Source organism: Phalacrocorax aristotelis, chromosome 5 (assembly GCF_949628215.1).
Source record: "Phalacrocorax aristotelis chromosome 5, bGulAri2.1, whole genome shotgun sequence".
NCBI classification, from domain to species: domain Eukaryota; kingdom Metazoa; phylum Chordata; class Aves; order Suliformes; family Phalacrocoracidae; genus Phalacrocorax; species Phalacrocorax aristotelis.
This window is the reverse complement of record NC_134280.1, coordinates 49,769,862-49,790,619: the sequence shown is the minus strand read 5'-3', so window position 1 is coordinate 49,790,619 and position 20,758 is coordinate 49,769,862. Positions and strand designations below refer to the sequence as shown.

The 20,758-nt window shown below is 38.2% G+C and overlaps 1 protein-coding gene across 2 annotated transcripts in view; it reads left to right on the top strand.

Moving 5' to 3' along the window:
• PDHX (pyruvate dehydrogenase complex component X) overlaps nucleotides 1-20,758 on the top strand; it is a 49,510-nt gene that overhangs the window by 290 nt on the left and 28,462 nt on the right. The window contains exons 1-5 of one of the 2 annotated variants that reach the window (XM_075094373.1): nucleotides 135-340; nucleotides 7,463-7,546; nucleotides 11,923-12,023; nucleotides 15,526-15,731; nucleotides 17,817-17,915. In XM_075094373.1, the coding sequence (XP_074950474.1) occupies nucleotides 205-340; nucleotides 7,463-7,546; nucleotides 11,923-12,023; nucleotides 15,526-15,731; nucleotides 17,817-17,915 (626 nt within the window). In that variant the 5' untranslated portion in view covers nucleotides 135-204. Of the gene's footprint in view, nucleotides 1-134; nucleotides 341-7,462; nucleotides 7,547-11,922; nucleotides 12,024-15,525; nucleotides 15,732-17,816; nucleotides 17,916-20,758 lie in introns of those variants that run through there. The other variant, XM_075094374.1, reaches the window with a different exon arrangement.

Genomic DNA, 20,758 nt, shown 5'->3' with positions numbered 1-20,758 from the left:
AGCAGGCGAGGGGCTGAGCGCCAACGGCTGGTGCTGCGGGAGGACCCGCCGCTGTGTCGGGGCGGGTTTGGGCCGTGGGTGAGGCCGTTCCTCAGGCGGCTCGGCGCGGGGTGGGCGACGTGTCGATTTTTTTTGTTTGTTTGTTCAGGCAGTGAGAGGGACAGCCCCGACACCGAGGAGGGCAGGGAAGGGAGGAAACGCAAGATGGCGGCTTCCTTCTGGCTGCGGTGGGGTGGGGAGCGGGTGGCGGGGCTGCTGCTGGGGGGGCGGCCGGCTCTGGGGGCGTCTTTCCTCACTCGAGGAGGCCGAAGGCGTCTGCACGGGACCCGAGAGTTGCTGGGTGAGTGATGGGCTGGATCTTACACCCTTCGTTGTTAGCGGGGTGCCAGGGCTTGCTGTAGGCGTGTGTGGAGGAGCTGGAGTAAGGGATGAGGAGGGGCGGTGCTGGGGGCGAGGAAAGGCCGCGCAAGGCGAGTGCCCGGTGTTACCCGGGGCGTGCGTGGGATGGCGAGTCCGAGCGGGGTCGCCGGTGCACCCAGCAGGAGGGACTGAGCAGCAGTGACCGACTAGGGGGTGGAGGAGAGGCTATGGAGGTGGGTCAGTTGGGCAGGAAGGGTATGGGCTGATGGGAGAGAGTTTGGAGGGAGGTGTGAAGGTTATTAAAGGTCTAGAAAATATGATCACTGAGGAAAAACGCCGAAGGAATTGGAGTCTAGAGAGGAAAACAGGTTGATGTTAGGTTAGACCTTCAAACACGTAAATATTCTGTTGCAGATGAGGAAAAAAGTGCTTACAATTGAAAACAGTTGAGAGTTTTCTAGGTGTAAGTATAGTTAAGTACTGAAAGAGGAAGTTTTGGGTCCGTCCGTTCCCCAGTGTTTGGAGATTCCACCACTTCTGTCACTTTTTTATTCTACAAGTAATGTTTCAGGAAGCTGGAGAAGGGCGTGGAAGCTATATTTTATGTAACTTTTTTTTTTAAGGAGTGGAGTTTGAGTGTATTAATTGCATGTCTAGCATACATTGCTATGTAGAAGTCGACCTATCTGCTTATGGTAACAGCCTTTCAAGATACTCTTTCTTTTCTGAGGAGTGTGTGGCTACAGAATTACCAGGCAGATCTCCTACTTATATTCCATAATTTCCTCTGTCTCTAAGAGATGTGGAAAGTGTTTTGGATGCCCAAAGGAAATGTGTTCTTTTCTTTCCCTACTTGATCTGTTAATTACAAATTGTAAAACACTTAAACAATAATGAGATGTATTGTTACTAGGAACTGGTGTGATACTGAGCATAAGATATCTGAACTCTGGCTTTTTAAGTGCGGTTATGAAGTGAGGTCTTGCTAACCTTGTTTAATAAAACTACGTGCATTTTACAGTAAAACTCAGTAGCAGTTTACAGGCTTGTTAATTGTTGTTTTAGATCTCAGTATACCCTTCTTTCCAGCACCAGTTGTCTTTGCTGCTTTGCAGAAAATCTTTTCCTTTGCAAAACCTCCTGAGTATGATATAGGCAAGGCTATCCCTGTTCTTGAAATAAATGTTATTTTAAAATTCTGTTAGAAAAAATTTGCTTCCTTCATAAAATAATACATTTGTCTTTTTGTCCAGTGCAGGATTAGCTACCTCTACATCAGTCTTATTGTCTAACTTCTTAAAGACTTGTTGTCCACAGTCCTCCCAGGCAACCTATTGGAGTACTTTATATCTTTATGGTGAGAAAGGTTTATTAATATATAGAGTTAAGTTATTAATTTTTGATATGGAAATGAATGAAATTTTTCTTCCTTAGAGCAAGATTTGATGTATTAAGGTAGATATATCACACTTTTTAACTTGTTCGGGCTTTCCTCCTTGACTCGTTTCTTTGAACCCTCTTGGTATTCCTTACTGTTTTTGAAGGTGGTGCATACCTAAGTGACACCATTTTTCTTAAATGTTTATTATAGTGTCTAAAATGACAACAAAGAGAAAAGTCATAACTTCTCAGGTAAAATACAGCTCTCTTGGACACAAAACTCACTTTTGGTTCCTAGTTTGAGGATTTAAAGTTAAGTCAGTTTTATTTTAGTGTTAGTTTTATTTCTCTAATTTTCTGTTTCGGAAAATGCTACCATTTGAAGTATTGGTTCATGTGGATCTAGTTTTGTTTTGTCACTTTATTTTTTTGCTTCTCTGTGGTGGTGGTAGAGGAGGGAGAAAGTTGTTTTGCATAGTCAAAACAACTCAGAATTTAATTCCTAGTGTGTTGGTTACAAGGAAGGCAGAAAAATAGAATGAACCTTTGTTACAGGTCTGCCAATTTTCCTGTGTTTTTAATGTTTCTTAATCTTATCATTGGTGTCAGGTCAGGTTGGAGTAAATCTTTCAATTCTCTACTGACTACAGAGTGTGGCTTAGGAAGTTATGAAATACCTCTTCAGTGGGGCACACTAAAGCATTTGTCTTCAGTTCATTGCGTTTTTTTTGGTTTGACAATGCCCAAGCTGTTTCCATATCAAAGGAGCTTAAAAAAAGGCAATGAACCTGTGTTACGCTGAATAAGTACGAAATTCACTGTCAATGGGATTTTCAAACTGTAGTCAGTAGGATATCATAGAGGTCCACTGGTCTGCTCTTCCCTTACAGCCCTGCTCTTCAATCTGTTTGGTACAGAGCCTAAATACACATTGAGTCCCTTCATGGAGAAGGAAGGAGGCAGAAGCGTTGTGCCCAGAATAAACTTGATTCTTAAAATGTGTCACCAAGGACAAATTCTCTTGGATATGCAGAGGGTTTTCTTTAAAATAGCATCTGCTCTTTATGTGAAGTTTTTTATATTTTCCTCCTTTTTTTATTCTGATAATTGATATGTAATAACACAGTTACTGTTGACAGCAGTAAAAGTAATGGATGATGACTGGGAGTTCAGAATTTTCTATGCTCATGGCTTTAAATTCTATTATGCTGATGAGCTCTGTCTTTGAGATTCTGTGTGAATTGCCAAACTTTTTGCTTACCCATAATAAAAGCGCAACAACATTTAGTTCCTGGAGTGCTTGTAAGGACTGTCTGTACTGTGCAACTAACCTTGTGAATGCAATGACAGCTTTTATTAGCATGTTTTTTTAATTTAATAAGGGAAAATATTATTTGATGAAGGGGGTTGTTCATTGTAAGATTGCCTTTTTTTTTTTCTTTTGAGACACATTTAAGCCTGTCTTGCTGATACGTATGGTCACTAACTGAAAAGTGACTAAAATAGCTTTGAAAGGAGACCATTGCAGCTAGCGTGTATCTGTTGCTGAAAAAGGCTCTTAATTGCAACACTATGGAACTTCACTAAATATAGGAATCTCTATGCATGAGCATTAAATGATTGTACAAGGAATGGATAGGTTGGTGGGCTTGGAGGATGAGAAGGAAGTGGAGAAACTGGAGCTGAAGTGTACCTAATTTTTTTCCTCTCCTTTGCATGTGCACTTGGATTCTAGTTCCACAGTTGCCTTAACTCAAATTATCTCCTAGTTCCCACAGCCTATTTTTGGATGTTGATTTTGTTCATAATGCTGTATGACGAGCCAGATCAGGAAGCTAACATGACTGAAACTGTATTTGTTTTCATGATTACAGTAACTTCCAGCAAAATCCATTCCCCAGTCTGGATAACTGGGCAGCAGCATAAGTATTAGTATTACTGCTAGTTTTTATCTAGTGACAAGTGGGCTTGTTCTGTGTGGTTTGGTTTTGTTTTAGCGTGATTGTTAGTAATAGTCGTCAAGTGCCTGAAAAGACCATTAGCCTACTGTGTTGGCTATTAAAGGCATAGTCATATACATTCTAAGGTCAGTTTGAGTGCTGTTCCTCTTGCAGTGAGACACAATAGTATAGGAAATGGCATTTTGTAATTTTCAGACTTGGCATGTGCCTTGGTTTTTGCATTCTTCCTTCTGCTTTGTATCCAGTTTATTTACACTTTTTTTTTTTTACATAATTCATGTATACTTGCTGCTGGATATTCTCTCCTAACTTGATCAAAGGACCAGAGTGGACTGGATGTTTTGTGGTAGTTGCTCGTAACATGAAAGAGAAAATGTTACAGTGGCATAAATTTGTTGATTTTGTATTTATGCCAAAGTATGGAGCACGTTCTGGGAAATGGACCAAGTGACTCTTAGTGAAGTGAAACATGTGAACTGGCATGTTTAAAAATTAATTTTTCCCTCATTAGAAATGTGGAATGCTTTCACTTTTTCAGCGACACATGTCCGCTAGTTCTAGATAGTCCTAGATACTTGTGGGATATGACTTCAAAAATCATGTTGAAGATGACTTGTCAAGTTAGACAAATGAAATGGAGAATGCCTCTTTGCATCCTGTAATGTATTGTTTTCTACTTGCTGTTATCTGTAAATATTTTTTTTTAGTGAACATAATATAGCATACAGAAAATTGTGAACTCATGCTTTAATTTGTAGTATTTGAAAAATGATAATAGACAAAACATGATTTGGTAAAGGAACACAGATAAGCATTCACAGAATAATACACATTCTTAACATAGTTAATTTTTCTGCATATGGTCTAAGCTGAGAGGCTGCAAGAAGAAACTTTTTAAAGAAAAGTCTTGGAGGTAATTCAGATGGGAATTTCCAGTGTTACAAGGAACACTCTCTGGATACATTTTGAGTAATATTAAACTGACAGAGTTGAGTACCATGGAAAGGCTGAGAAAAATGTGTATTTCCTCATGCAGTCTGCTGAGAACATGAATTATGCATACACTGGGCTCAGTTCCAAAGTTCAAGTGTTTTGGGGAGTGTGATCCTGATTGTGTTGGGGGAATGAATAACTCACCTTCTGCTCTTGTTGTAATTTATAATGTCAAGATCATTGATGGCTGCTGAGGTTATTAGAGGTTTGCTACAATGTTTCCATTTCATGTTTAATAAAAAAAGTAGAATCAGAATGAGCCCAGACATCTTCAACTAGGTCAGGTTGCTCAGAGACCCCTCCAGCCTCTGACCTTCAACGTTTCCAGGGATGGGGCATCTACCACCTTTCTGGGCAACCTGTTCCAGTGTTTCACCACGTTCAGTGTAAAAAATTTCTTCCTTATATCTAGTCCAAATCCACCCTCTCTTAGTTTAAAACCATTGCCCCTTCTCTTATTGCAACAGGTGCTGCTAAAAAGTCTATCCCTATCTTTCTTACAAGCCCCCTTTAAGTACTGGAAGGCCACAATGAGGTCTCCCTGGAGCCCTCTCTTCTCCAGGCTGAACAACCCCAACTCTCTCAGCCTGTCCTTGTAGGAGAGGTGCTCCAGCCCTTGCATCATTTTCATGGCCCTCCTCTGGACCTGCTCCTGCAGATCCATGCCTTTTTTGTGTGGAGGACCCCAGAGCTGAATGCAGCACTCCAGGTGGGGTCTCACTAGAGTAGAGGGGCAGAATCACCTCCGTTGACCTGCTGGCCACGCTTCTTCTGATGCAGCCCAAGACACAGTTGCCTTTCTGGGCTGTGAGTGCACACTGCTGGCTCATATGTCTGGCTTTTTGTCCACCAGTACCCTCAAGTCCTTCTCCTTAGGGCTCCTCTCAATGGCTTCATCCCCCAGCCTGTATTGATATTGGGGGTTGCCCCGACTCAACTACAGGACCTTGCACTTGGTCTTGTTGAACCTCACGAGGTTCACATAGGCCCACTTCTTGAGCTTGTCCAGGTCCCTCTGGATGACATACTGTCCCTCAATCACGTCAACTGCACCACTCAGCTTGGTGTCATCTTGCTGAGGGTGTACTCCATCCCACTGTTCATACCAGTGCTGAAGATATTAAACAGCACTGGTCCCAATACAGACTCCTGAGGGACACCACTCATCACCAATCTCCACCTGGACATGGAATCATTGACCACTACTCTCTGGATGCAACCATCCAACCAATTCCTCATCCACTGAACAGTCTACCCATCAAATGAATATCCCTCCAGTTTAGAGAGAAGGGTGTTGTAGGGGACCATGTCAAAGGCCTTAGAGAAGTCCAGATAGATGACATCAGTGGCTCTTTCCTTGTGCACTGATGTATTCACCCCATCATAGAAGGTCACTAGGTTGGTCAGGCAAGACTTGTCCTTGGTGAAGCCATGCTGGCTGTCTCAAATCACCTTCCTGTGCTCCATGTGCATTAGCATAGCTTCTAGGAGGATCTGTTCCATGATCCTCCCAGGCACAGAGGTGAGGCTTACAGGATGGTAGTTCACAGGGCTCTCCCTTCTACCCTTTTTAAAAATGGGTGCAATGTTTCCCTTTTCCCAGTCCCTGGGGACTTCGCCTGACTGCCATGGCTTTTCACATATTGTGGAGAGTGGCTTGGCAACTACATCAGCCAGTTCCCTCAGGACTCTTGGATGCATCTCGTCAGGTCCCATTGACTTATGTATATTCAGGTTCCTCAGGTAGTCTTGAACCTGATCTTCTCTGAAAGGGGGAGGGACTCTCCTCCCCCAGCCCTGCCTTGAGGTCCATCCACTTGAAAGGTGTGGGAAGAGTGATTAAATAATAATGGAAATAATGGAAAAAGCTATGTAATGTCTAGCTCTACCTAACCTCTGAAATATTTATTGTTGAATACATCTATTCTTTTGCAAGTGTAATGATTTATTCTTTCATAATCCTGTGGCAGTCAGAAAGGCAAGGTCAGATTTACTGGATTTATTAACATTAATGAATTACAGAACATGGATGAACACTTTTAATTTTGTTTAATCATTATCTACTAATTGAAGTTTCACTTCTGTCCTTGTCTTCTCTGAGATCTTAACCATGGTAACTCTTAGGACTTGGAAGTAAGGATGAGAAGTATTCTTACTCTAGATGACACATGCTTTTTCATTCTACGCAGGATATCTTCTGTGTAGTTGGAGCTCTAAGCAATTATAGATTTTTTTTCTGTTTACGTGTCTATTGGACAAAAGTTATATATGTTTCACTGGCATCCACTGTAGGATTGTTCAGTAGGTTAGGCTGAACTGAGGAGTACTTGAAATCCTAGTCTGTATATTTTTAGTAACGCACTAAGACTTGGTCGAGGAGAAGTTTCTATTAAAAATTTGTTGAATCAAAGCTGAAGCAGCGTGACTATCTAAATTTGACTTCATCAGATCCGAAGTTTCTATAGAATATTTTTACTTAAACAAATTAAACTCTGTCTTAATACTTTGTATTATTTATTACTTCATACTCAAGTTGGCCAACGTTCTCTGTGTAACATATAGGTTCTATACTTACTGCCTTGTTTTCCTTAGTGCTCTTGGGTGTGTGTGCTTGTATGTAAGCTTAGAAAAAGAGCATTGTAGTGAATTTTTTGTTCGACTGTCTTTCAGATTCATGAACTTTTAGTTTCATTTGTGTTAAGCAGATAACTGAGAAAATAATCATACTGAAAAGGTACTTAGTCTAGATAATCATGCTTGTTTTACAGGTACGCCTGGTATTAAAGTTCTCATGCCTGCGCTTTCTCCTACAATGGAAGAAGGAAACATTGTGAAGTGGTTAAAAAAGGAAGGTAAAATAGCATTTTATATGGCCATGTTTGTTCTAATTCTTCAGGTATATAAATCTATTCTTGTAAGAATAAACTAATTCTTTCTAGTTGTACCTTAGTATTTTGGAGCAAAATGGTTGGTATATGGACTCTGTCTTCTTAAACAGTACCTGCTTTGAAATTGTTGATTCTTGAAACATTTTTCCTTTAGTTGTCTTCCAAAAGATTGCATTGATCGTATTTTTGAAAAATTTCCTTTAGGCTGTTCCAGGGTGTGAGTGAGTGTGTGTTGTTTTTAATTCCCAGTGTTGTCGTGCTGATCAGTAACTTTGGAAATCTGAGAGCTGTTGATTTTGGGGAGGGTCTCTGTTTCATTGTTCCGCTATGTTACAAAATAACATGAAAGATGTGGTATTTTTATAGTTGCTATAAAACTTTACAGTTACTTTTTAAATATCTAAATTACAGTCTATAATTAAAGCCAATAAAATTTAAATTACTTTCATAACCCAAATTCCAAATGGGGAAATATCTTTAAAAAAAACCCCAACCAACCAAACAAAAAAACCCCCAAAACAAAATAACAACCCACCTCAACTGAAAACCAAACTACTCCTCAAAAAAAAAACCCAAACCCTAACAACCAAACAACCTTGGTTATTTTAGGTTCTCTGTGTTTTGACAACTGAAAGTAATGCACTTCTGTTAAAATACGTTGGAGCAGCTAGATAGTCTGGGTGTATGTTTTGTCTTCACATAGGGTGTATGTAAATGAAAAAGATCTGCAGAAGAATTGGCAGTCCCTGTTGTGTCAGGCGACCTTTCTCCTCCTCATCCTATCCTTTCCTCTCTCCAATTTAATATCAAAACTGGATTTTGACTGTAGCTTTGGATTCCAGGTAGCAGTTCTCCATTGGTATAGTATGCATTGAAGAGTTCTAGATAATAATATGTCTGTCTATGTTTGTAAAAAGCAATTGCACCAATGTCCTTGAAACTTGAAGCTTCAGTTAGTCAAGTATCATGTCCAAGATTCTGTAGAGAGAAAGGAACAATCCAAAGTTATTTTTCTATTCATCAGTTGTCAATAACTGTAAGACATTAAAAATCAACAGTAGTCTTACAAGAAATATAGCATTCAAAATTGCAAGAGAAAGCAAAGTAGAGAGCACGATAGGAGTCAAAGTAGATTCCAGCTTACTCCACAACCTGAAAGAGTCAGTTTTCCTCATAAAAACATCTTATGATGCAACAGCTGTGCAGCGTTTTTTCTCGGACTTTCCACTACACTGCTGCTCCAACACAAAAGGGGAGAAAAAAGCTCCACACCTATTTTAATTAAATAAAAATAAAATCTTAACTGATGGTTGGTTGTTGAGAGAAAACTATTCTAGCATATTTATTTCTCTACTTTCTATTTAGAAACAAGACCAAAACTGAATACTGAGTATAGTGTATTGTCTTATTTGACACATCTGTGACCGTAATTAGTTCCTGTGGATTTTTTTTCCTCTGACAGTCTGGAAGATAAACATGACAGCATTAAAAAAGTGAAGAGATATTTTTAAGAAAAAAAGTTAAGTGATTTAATGCTTATATTCTTTCTGCCTGCAAGGGATGCTCATAACTGCATAAAGTCCTCCAGTGAGATGGCCATCTAAATGTAGTGGCATTACTGAGTATAAATGTTTGATAATCTCATATCCAAGAAAATAAATATTTTAAAGCAATTGACAGAATAAAGCTGATGGTGCAAGATGCATCATGAGGCACAATGCAGATGAAATGTTTTTCCCACTGTATAACCAGCAGGGGTCAGTAGAATACTATTTTGATAATTTTTCTGCTCTGTGTAAATATAAAATGTTTTCATTTTATGGTTTCACAGGATGGACAGCTGATTTCAGTACTGCAGATGGAAAAATGCTGAATTTAATTGCCAACTTTACTGTTTTCTTCTCATTGTTAATGCAGTTTTATATTGATTCCTGTGGGTAATAAAGTAGTTTTCACAAAAATAAAACTGTGTTTCTACAAACTTGTATTTATTATGTATGAATTCAGTGTTGATGGAAGACGATAGATTGTCAGCCCAGCAGACTGAAATCCCCTTGTTATTGTGGGCAGGAAACAGAACAGGCAACAGTACTAGCAGTTTCCTCATGCAGCGTAACTGCTGCCTTCAGAGACATCACCTCCAGGGACTTCAGTCTCTATGCTCGGTCAGCTTTGATTTGATCTGCAAAGAGTACATCAAGGAATGCAGTTTGTATCTTGTGATTTGGATACTTATCTGCCAGTAATTGAACCAAGCATGTAGGCTATTGAATGCCGATTGGATGTGATTTCCTAGAGGGAAACTCAGCTTCAGTAGAGATCCTAATCATTCAGCCTTGCTATAAGAACTTAATAATTTTAAAAAAACCAAACAAACCCCACCCAAGATTTGTCAAGGGCATTATATATATATAATCTGAGAGCTGCCGTTCAGGCAACTTCTGTTGCAAATACCGTGCTCTCATTAGAAAGCGTAAGAGCAAAGATATGCTCTGCAAAAGTGTTCTTTCCAATCCTATCAATTGGAAAAGCTGACTTGTAATTGACATCAAAGTGGGCATTGATTAGGACCTATCACAAATTTTGCAATCTCTAATGAAAATAGCTATGATCCTCTCTATTGCACTTGGGTCCTGAAACACACATGAGATTTTTGAATGCTGCTGTGAAACATTCTTCTTAAAATTGCTTTTAATCAATTGCCTTCTAAACCTATGACTGCTTCTTGGCTGCAGCAGTGAAAGGAAAACAAAAGTAGTAGCGCAAAAGTGGTTTGTCCAGTTCTCTGAAGACTTTTCCTCTTACCTTCCCTGTGAAAGGGAATTCTTAGCTTTCTGTGAACAGCCTCACGTAACCGAGTTAAGAGATACATCTGCTTTGGCTAGCTTGAACTGTTGAGTTACTGCTGCAGGTTGCTTAGTGCAGAGATTTCTTTTTAATGATGCAGAACACTTACAGTCTGAGTGCAGGTTGGGAGAAGACAATAATTAAGATACAGAGTTAAGCTCCTTTCTGCTTGCCTGTCTTAGCTCTGTAGGGTACAGAATTTGCCCAACAATTTGATTTCTTAGCATCTGTGAAGTACTTAACTAATGATCTGATATGTGGGCTACTTGAATTAATGATCCAGTAGAATTAAAACACTGGTATAGAGCCTGGAATTTTGACTTCCTGTTACAAACTGTTTATGCTCTAGTTATTGCAAAGTGCAGTGCAGCAATTAGATTATTAAATTAAAAAGATCAGGTGTCGATTTCTGTAATAGGAACATTTAGGATTTGTAAAGCTATGAAAGTGACTGAGCTTTGAGTGTTTCCATTGTTTACTACTGCAGAGATCACAAGGATCATAGAATTCTTTATTTTCTCCTTCTAATTCAGGTAGTCCTGAAACAAGAAATATTATTTGAAAAAAAACCCCAACACCTGTTTATCTCTTGCTTAATTACAGGTGGTAACCTGCACCAGGTTTATTCTGACACTTAAGTACAACAGAGGGTGATATTAGGAATTGACTTAAATGCTTAGAGAATAATACAGTTGCAGCATTTCTGGTAGTGGGAAATATTACTTCATACAAAAATTGTAGTATGTGTTAAGCTTGTATGTATTGTTCCTGTTTTTCAGTTCTCTGTAAGGAAAAGGTTATCATACTTCGGAGGCCAAAGCATTCAACTACCTCTAAGTTTTTCAATTTAATTTCAATTTTAATGTTAGCCATCTAGTCAGTCTTGATCAGTTGAGAGAATCCAGATCCATAATATCTTTATCATGTGCTAGCAGATATACTCTTCAAAAGCAGAGGAAGAGTATACTTCAAAATTAGTCATAGATTTGTGTGTTCTTGCAAAAGCAATTTCTAACACTTGTGCATATTTTTATTTCACAAAGTAAGTGTGCTTCTCAAAGACAATTCTTAACTACGTAGGAGATTGAGGAAACACGGTTGCAGATGTGCTCTCCAGAGAGATTATAGTTCCTGAGGTTTTTATTTGAATATCTTTAATTGTCTAGATATGATTGAGAACTGTGATAGTTCAAGATGATGTTGCCTGTGACCATTGTCTTAAGCTATTCAAAACTAACTTCTTGCTTTGACTTATAGCTAGCAATGTATATTGAAGGCTCGGGCAGTGTTACTGAGCGATGGTGTTGTGGAAATAAATTACCTTGTGTCTGTACTTCCTCTTGGAAAACCTACCGTAAACATCAGTATTTGGAATACGCTAATGTTCTGCTGCAGCAGTTTGTGTCCCTGAACCTTTTTATTTGGAAATGAAAGATAAGTCTTCCATGGTTAAACTTAGGCAAAGTATTCTTAAGTTCTGTTATATTTTGCAGGTGAAACAGTGAATGCTGGAGATGCATTGTGTGAAATAGAAACAGACAAAGCGGTGGTTACCATGGAATCAAGTGACGATGGCGTATTGGCTAAAATACTGGTAGGGATTCTGCCTTTCTGAGTAGGATGATATAACTTCTCTTCAGACTGTTGTTTAGCATATTGCCTCAAAAACTAGTTTAGATAGCTAAACTTCCTTCTGCTCAGCTTTCCGAATGATGCACTTACTTGCATTCCCAGTGAGAATTAATTACTCTATTTATTTTGTGCATGTACCAGACTACTGGTACATGGTACACGGTACATGATTCTATAGATGTTTAATTGATTTTCAGTTAAGGTGATTGTATTATGTTGTTTTGTATGTTTTGCACCTTATGAATTATGTCCATGCAGTATTGCAGTTTATGACATCTCTTACTCTGATTTACAGAAAAACAAGTTACAATCGGTTAGTTGGACTATGGGATTTTGGATGGTACTTTTACCCAGAGTGTGTGATCTCCCTGCTAGATTATCTTGTGCTGGCTGTTGAAGATGGAACGTTATATACAAGATGGGCTGACCCTGAGGACAATTCTTAGAATTCTTAATTTCCTGTATTCTTAAAGTTAGATTGATTAAGCTTATTATATAGAATGAGAACTGAGGTGAATGTGAAGGTCTGTGAACATTATTTTGAAGTATTTGTGTGTATGTGCATATATAACAGAGATAATACTCAGTTTGGTTGGATTCCTTGTTTATGTTTGGGTTTAAGTCCTGTTATGTACCAAGATGGAAGGAATAACAACTGGACTACAGAGATCAGCAAAGTTAGGATCTTTGTGTCTCTTCTCAGCTATGCGTACACACAGCAGTAGAAGTATTGTGAAGCTACTTATTTCACCTCTTTCTACATCTAAGATTCTAGGGTTCATTTAGTTTTATGCACAGAGGTTTTCTGTTATTGTGAATTATGTAAATGTAGAAGTGACTCAAAAATCTAGGGGATTAATACTTAAGCAAAATAATAACAATTTTTGTCTAGTTCTGAACTGCAAAGGTGTGTTTAAAAACGTTTTTTAAAAAATACTTGCATACACCTTTTAAAAGTATAAATTCTGCAGTCATCTGTGCTGGAAACTTGTATTAGAAAATAAGGAATGCTGGAATTTTCACATAACTCTCTTGGAGTGAGGAACATGAGAAAAACCACAATTGGCTTGCTCTGAAGAGTGAGTTGACAGCATTGATGGCTTTGAGTGCTCATATCATGCTGACTTATGAACAGAGCCTAAGTAGTATAAGTGTTGTGTTAGTTTCTGAAGGCTCAACCATGCCTGTTGGATTTCTGCATGTGTTATAGCACCATTCACTCTGACACCAAAATTATGGTAAGAACCTGACACAACAAGCATGTTGCAGTGCTTCTTCATCTATTCAGTTACAATATGTAGACTGCTTATAAAAATAAGTGTTCTCTGTTGTATGTGCAAGCCTTTGTAAAGCAAAGAGAAGACACGCCAGAAAAATTGGTTTCTTCTGATTTTGAAAAAAAATGTAGCTGCTGCCTATTAATACGTTATGGGGAGTATTTTGAACTTGGGGTTCATATCTGTTTTGCATCATCATTGGTATGGATCAAACATCTGAATATTATGCCGACAAACAGTTTTTCTAAACACCTTGTTCAGTGCTAAGTATGATAATGCTGTACAATTATTAGAGTGACTAATTTCAGTATGTTTTTATGTTTATAGCTTTCTTTTCTTTTGTTTTTCCCAGTTTTTGTGGGTCAGTGGCTAGGTTAGGTAGGTACTGGCTTTAAGCTGCTGTTTTCTTTGATTATGAGTGGTAGTAACATTGCAATTATACATAGTTTTACAACTCTGTTTAGCAGTGGGCCTGTGGTAGGATCTTTCAGCCTTAGACAAATCAGTTCAGGACTTTCGGTTGGCATTCTGTTATCCCCAAGTACTTTAAAGTCATATCAATAAAAATAGAATATGATCAAGTCTGGATGGACTCTTCAGACTTTATTCTCTCAAATTAAGCTTTTCAGAATATTAATGGAGAAGAAGGCATCAAGAGATCAGAACAAGAAACACTGAACTAAGTCTTCAATAATTTTTTCATGTAATAAATACACTTAAAAAAGAAGTATTACACTAGAATTTATCTGGTGTTCATGGGGAGAAAAGTGAACTGACAAAACTGTAATGTGAGATGGTTTAATCAGAACATACTGAGAACAAATTGCCTTTGCTGTTTCTTCTTAGGTCTAGTGTTGGTCCTTCTAGCAAGGGAGCTGGGTAATCCTGTGAAATTTGATACATTCTGTCAGTGGAGTTAAGAGTGTGCAGAGAACATCCGTATCTGAGTAATAATGTTCTAGTATTTCCATCTGCCTAGTACAGTCTTTACAGCATTCTGTTTTATTTATGAGCGTCTAGTGCCTAGAAGACCCAATTAAAGTAGTAGGAACAGTGTTGGGAACCTGATACTATGTATATTTTTATTTAGTGTGTCTGTCTTTAGGCTTTTCAGATTAAAATGATTACATTTTCTTGGGTAAAACATCAGCATTGCAGATATATACCAGCTCCATTTGAGGCAAACGTGTGCAATATGGCTTTATGGTGGAAATACAGTGTCCATTTCCTTTGTTAGGAAATCAACTCTGTTTGGGCTGGTACAGTCTAAATTGGTTTTAAAGGGCTATCTTTACATGTGGCCCAATGCCCTGGAAATGTTACTTGAGAACCTGAAGAGTTGTACTTCTGCAACCATTTCAGATACTGTAGGAGGAGCCCTTCAGGAGGTTGTTAACGACTGCCATGCCTTTCAAAGCAATAGAGGTATTTTATCTGTGATATAGGTAACTTCTTGTTTTAAAAGGAACATCTAGAATAGATTGCTTTATCCAATCTGATTAGATTGTATTTAGATTAGATCATCTTTCTGTAAGATTTCTGTTCAGAGATGTTCTTGGAAACAGTGTTTTACACACCATATAAGTGCTATCACTTTCTTGGTGGGCACACTTGTTATTTTGCACCGATTATGTTAAAATCAACAAACTTGGAGGTGGAAGTTAGTGGAAACCAAATAATATCTTTTTCAAAAAGAAGTAGTGGGGCGCTGTTGTTGTTGTGGGGTGTTGGTGTCTTTGTTCCCTTAGCTTCTGAATTTACAACCTTGTGTTTTAAAAAATAACGCTGCTAGAAACAGGGTAGATACCTCAAAGTACACCTCTGTGTCCAGCAAAGTTTTCAGGCTCTGTTTGCAAAGATTAGCCATCCACATTTGTTTTCAGTCCTTTTTTCTGGGACTTTATTCTTGGAGATACTCAGTAGTCTGTAACTTGCTTACTTTGGTTTCTGAATGCTAACTTCAGATGTATGGGATTTGGGGGCATAAGTTACTTTTCCTCACCCTGTAATAGCAACTGTAATTAATTTCAGTCATGAATCATCTTATTAATAGTAGGAATAAAATGGGATATATATTCTTGATGAAGTGACATTAATATGCCTGAAATTTTCACATCTACTATTTTTAGTCATATTAGTCTAGACAGTGCATTATGTAACTTAACGTTCTAATTACCTTAAATTTAGGTGGAAGAAGGAACCAAAAACGTACGCTTGGGCTCACTAATTGGTTTGATGGTACAGGAAGGACAGGACTGGAAGCAAGTTGAAATTCCAGCTGATGGTAGTGCTCCTTCTTCTCTGGCTCCACCAGCACCTGTGCTTATCTCAACTCCTGTAGGTCCTTCAGTTGCTGTCCCTCCTAAACTAGAACATCAACCTGGAAAATTGCAGTAAGTTCCTATGTTTGTTATGAAATGGAACTCTTATTTAGTTAGATTGGTAGAGTGGAACAAGAAGAATCTTTTGTCCTTTTTTATGCAGTATTAAGCTGTTTAAGAGAGTGTTCCAGTATGTGAGAGGTAATAAAGCTTGCCTGCCCAGAATATTTCTTTGTTTGCAAGCCCAATAAGTCGATTCAATCAACGGAGTTTTATTACACCACCTTCTATGGATGTGCTTTTATTCTGGCATACAATTGCTTTATGAAGGATCTAAGCTTAGATTAGGAAGAAGTTGTGTTTATAGATGACAGACGCTAATGGCTATGCATCAGATGCTCAGTTTACCTATAACTTTGTTTTCTATTTCTTTTTTAGGAGAAAAAAAAACAATCAAATGGCACACTCCAAAACCCTTCCAAGCCTTTGCACTTTTGATATTAGAAAAAATTTCTTCTTATTTTCCTAACAATGGAATGCGAAAATCTCAAAACTGTGGATTTACATGCTCTTTGTTAGTTTTGTTTTGTTTTGCGCTGTAAGGGTACTCTAAGCGCTGCAAACATCTTAGAGGGGGAGTAAATTAACCTGAAAGTGTCAGTCAGGTAACAGTAATATATAAATCTCTGGTTTTTGTCATAGGATGTACCTTATTGGGAAGTATCACTCCTTATTTGGCGTGAATTGTGATAACACAAAAGCTGTAAAATTACAGCCTATTAAAGAAAAGAATAGGAAGCTAATTTTGGTAGCACGTGCAACGCAAACTATTTGGTTTTGGTTGTTTTGGGGTTTTCTTGTTTTCTGTTTTTGTTGTTGTTGCTTGTTGTTTGTTTTGTTTTGCCGTTTCCAAACCTCATTATCTTTTCTGTCTGGTTTGCTATATTTACTTTTGCTGTCAGCATTTAGGCTCTTCTCATGCAAGTGGAAGACAACTAATTGAGGTCATTGCCCAAACGTCTGTAGTAGTAGGATGATCCTTGAGAGGATTAACTCTTGGATTTTAATACAAAAAGAACATCAGAAGTGCATCTGTTTCACTGCAACTGTTAATTAGAGATATATCAGCATCTTTGGAATCGAGTGACCATTTATGATGTGGGGTTTTTTGGCAAGGGTTTATGGACAGTGCTTAAAACATAATGTGGTGCAAATATAGTCTCTGTTAGGAAATAATGAATTGCAGATTTTGTGGAAGGACTTGAAACCAAGATTTATTCCTTTATGAAAATGTTGCTGCTTTTGAATTCTGAGACCTCTTCTCTACATGTTGTCTTTTTTCCTCATTTGGGAAAGCAAATCACGCTAAGGTGCACTGGGTGCTCTGTAGCTATGTATTGTGCTTTGTAGTTGATCACTTGTTTCTGTTTCCAGGCAGAAATGTTACTATTGACCATACCCCATCTAGGTCAAGATGGTAGGTACAGGTTTACTAGTACTAGGGTATACCTTAGGTATATGCTGATTAAAATGTTTGAGTGTGGGAGGGCTTAATATTTAGTCTTTGAAAGCGGATGCTGAATTATGCAACTACATCTTTTGCTTTCCTAAAAAGCAGCTATTTCATTAAATCAATCCTATAAACTAAAATTGAAGCTAGGGCAAAGTTAATGCTGTAATTAGAAATAAGCTGCATTGGTGATGCAGTTACAACTAGCCAAACAAATAACAGAGATGAGCAACCCTCTTGTCTGAGCTCCTAAAACTCATTTTTTAATGTTACTATAACAAGCTGGTCTTAAAAAATATATTTGTTTCTTCACTAGTGACCCTTTTCCAGAAAAATTCACGAGTATATTGCATCGCTGCTGTGAGAAGAAATTTTGGAGATGAGTTTTCCACACTCTATTTTAATCTCTTTATGGTCACTATTTTGTTTTTAAATTCAACCCTGCATTAAAGCTTGGTGGAAAGGGACGCAGTCTGACTTCAGTGTTAGGATCACAGCCTTTCTACAGAACTCTTTTCTTCCCCAGCTGTTGCTTCTGAAATAGAGCATATATTGTGTAGTTTCTCTTGAAGTACATTAAATGAAATAAGTTAAATCTTATTGTTTAAATTGGTGTTTTGGGGTTTTTTTTCTCCTCATTTCTTTAGGGTTCGCTTAAGTCCTGCAGCTCGCAACATTCTGGAGACGCATGGATTAGATCCAAGCAATATTACACCTTCTGGGCCTCGAGGAATCTTCACTAAAGAGTATGTAGATATTTCAGTAAAGCTACAGCCTCATATTCCCTTATTTCTCTCTTTGAACCTAGAGCAATCTCCATGAACTTGAAAAGTCCATTTATTTAAAAAGGCAACTTTTTGTTCCATTTTTTTTTCTATTGGAGGAGGGCTTAATTAAATATGAAAAACCCATTGAGAGGATATGGAGAGTAGGTTAGGAAATACTGTAGAAAGCCTTTAATTAAAAAAATAATATTTTTGTTTTTATATCACATGTGAGCTGCATGGTACTGCTGTCACATTTCCTGCAGCTCAGCCTAATAGTGGCTATCAACTCCTAGGCACCACTGTTAGCTACCATTGTGGATCTCAAGAAATTTGCTCTTCAGAGATGTATTCAGAGCCAAAATAAAATACGAGTGGCCTGTTTTCTTCAACTCCTTTTCTTTGGGGAATTCAGATCTTTTGCTTCTTTCACTGAAGTTTGGTTATGAAGTCTGTCACGATTTAATTTTGTTCCCTTTTTTATTCAACTGGGGACAGCAAGGAATTGTAATGGTAAGAAATTCAGAGTTCTGTTTTTCTCCCATCTTTGTTTTTTCCCCATCTTTGATTTAAATAATGTTTGTTTACAAACCTGTGGTTTGCTATGATCAGGCTTCTAGTAGTTTACTTTTTGAGTATTCTGATCTAATGATTGGCACTCAAGCCTTGGAGTGAGGAACTTGTGTATAAAAGCATGTTGTGGTAGATCCAGAGCCCTTAGTCTTGAAATGATGCATTGCCTTCGCATTAGTGTGTGTTATTGGAGATGAGGATTTCGGCAGTAATACTTATTTTTGTTCTGAGTAAAATATTTCCTTTTGACAAATGCCATCATTCATCTACACAGACCTTGTTAGCTGCTGTAATTTTACTTCTGTTCAAAGACAATCAGGTCAGTGTAACTTGGAAGTGAACCCAGAGAAGCAGACAGCAGAAGTCTACTGGTTTTTAAACTCTTTTTCGTTTGGTCTTTGGCTGAGTTGAGGTAAAATAAGGGGTTGAACAGATATAATATTCTAAGTAACAGCAAATGATCAGAGATAGTTTTTTCTTGATTATGTAAGTGTAATAGTAATTTATGGTGTGTTACTAGGCTACGGCAGGTGGAAACCTTCTAGGACCTTAAGCTACCTAATTAACATTCCCTAGTTGTCATGGAGATGTAGCAAAGATTTCCTTCCATAGCTATGAGGATTATCGAACAAAATCTTTTTTTTTTTTTTTTTTTTTCAAAACTGCTTTCTTCCATACAAAATATTTGACTTTGAAATGTCATTTTAAGATACAGAGCATCTGGGGGTTTTTAACCATTCTTTTGAAATTATGTTAATCTTTCAGATACCTACAGGCCCTGCTACTATGCTCAGTTTGAAATTAAATGTTTGCAGATTTTCGCAGAGAGCTGCTACAGATATTATGGGAAATATTTCTTTTGCTAACTTGAGATTACTGTTAAAATACATGCCATGCTTTACAGCTGAGTGACTCATGGTCTCTTTTCCAAATAGAGTAGTGACTGATTCTTTGAGGGAGTGTTGCAAGTTCACTTCTCACTTTTACACTACAAGTTTCCTTGCTGAACAGGGCTCATGCTCACCAGATTACAAGAAACAAAGAAAGATAGTGAGTTATGTAAGCAAGCAAGATTCTTTACCCCCAACTTTCTATCTTTAAATTCAATTAACTGTAATACTTCTAACACCAGTAGGAGCTTTCACTTAACTTTCTCTGTCATGATCTACTCAGTGGGCTGATACTTCATTTCTCTTAGGTATCTGTGCAAGGCTGAATTACTGATGTCTTCCTGCTTGTTTTTGTTTTAGGGAGTGCCAGCTTGTTTTTTTTATTTTTAAGCAATATCCTCTCCTTTCGGAGAAATATAGTAGACATTTGATGTGTCAGTACAAAGTAATTCACAACTTCCATCAAAGATTGCACCATGTTCCTAGTCATCAGCTCAGACACCGTGTTTGGGAGAGCTATGTTAAAATTAGGGGCTAGTTACCAATAACAACTGTGTTCTTCTGAGGCCGTGTTCCTTCCATCTGTACCTTTCTGAGCCCATGCTCCTCCCATCCGTACCTTCCTACCAGCTGTCACTAGGTTAGTGTCATTTGGGATCTCGGAGCTGCTTGGGCATTTGCATTTTCAGTGTGCAAGTAAGGCACAGCGTGCACATGCAGCGCTGGTTTTCCAGAGAGTCATTTCATGTGTATGTATTGAGTGCAGACTTACAGTGGGATCTATGCTGTGTGCAATTCATCAGCTGCCGTTATGGAGGAATTACTTCCTTCTAGAAAGTTGATAGTACAGTAAGTCTGATACCTAGAAGTATCTGATGTGTAACATTCTTTGTGCAGCTTTTTCCTTCTTCCAGGAAATCTTCTATGAATTGAGTGATTGGATGTTCAAATGAAAGGGGATTGGGACAATTTAGTAAGAGTAACTGCCACCAGAGGAAGGTAGTGTCAATCTGTGCATCTCCTGTTGCACCGTTGGATCCTTAGTGATTTTTAGGTGCGTGTATAACCTCTAACTTGCCCATTTCAAACATAGTGTATTTTGAGCACAAAATATCAGTTTACTTTTTTGGATTTTGGCTAATGTGAAGTGGAAAGACTACACACTTCTGTAGGAGTGGTAGAGAAGTGTAACAGAGTTGCCAGGATCTGCATACTTCTAATAATAACAGTTTGGTAAGGCATATTTTTGTTTAATAAATGTTTACCAAATTCTGGTATCTTTTCTGAGGAGCAGACTGCTCTCTCTCATGTTTGTTACCTGTCTCTCATCTTTCTCCATTACTATCCTGTGTTGGTAGAGGT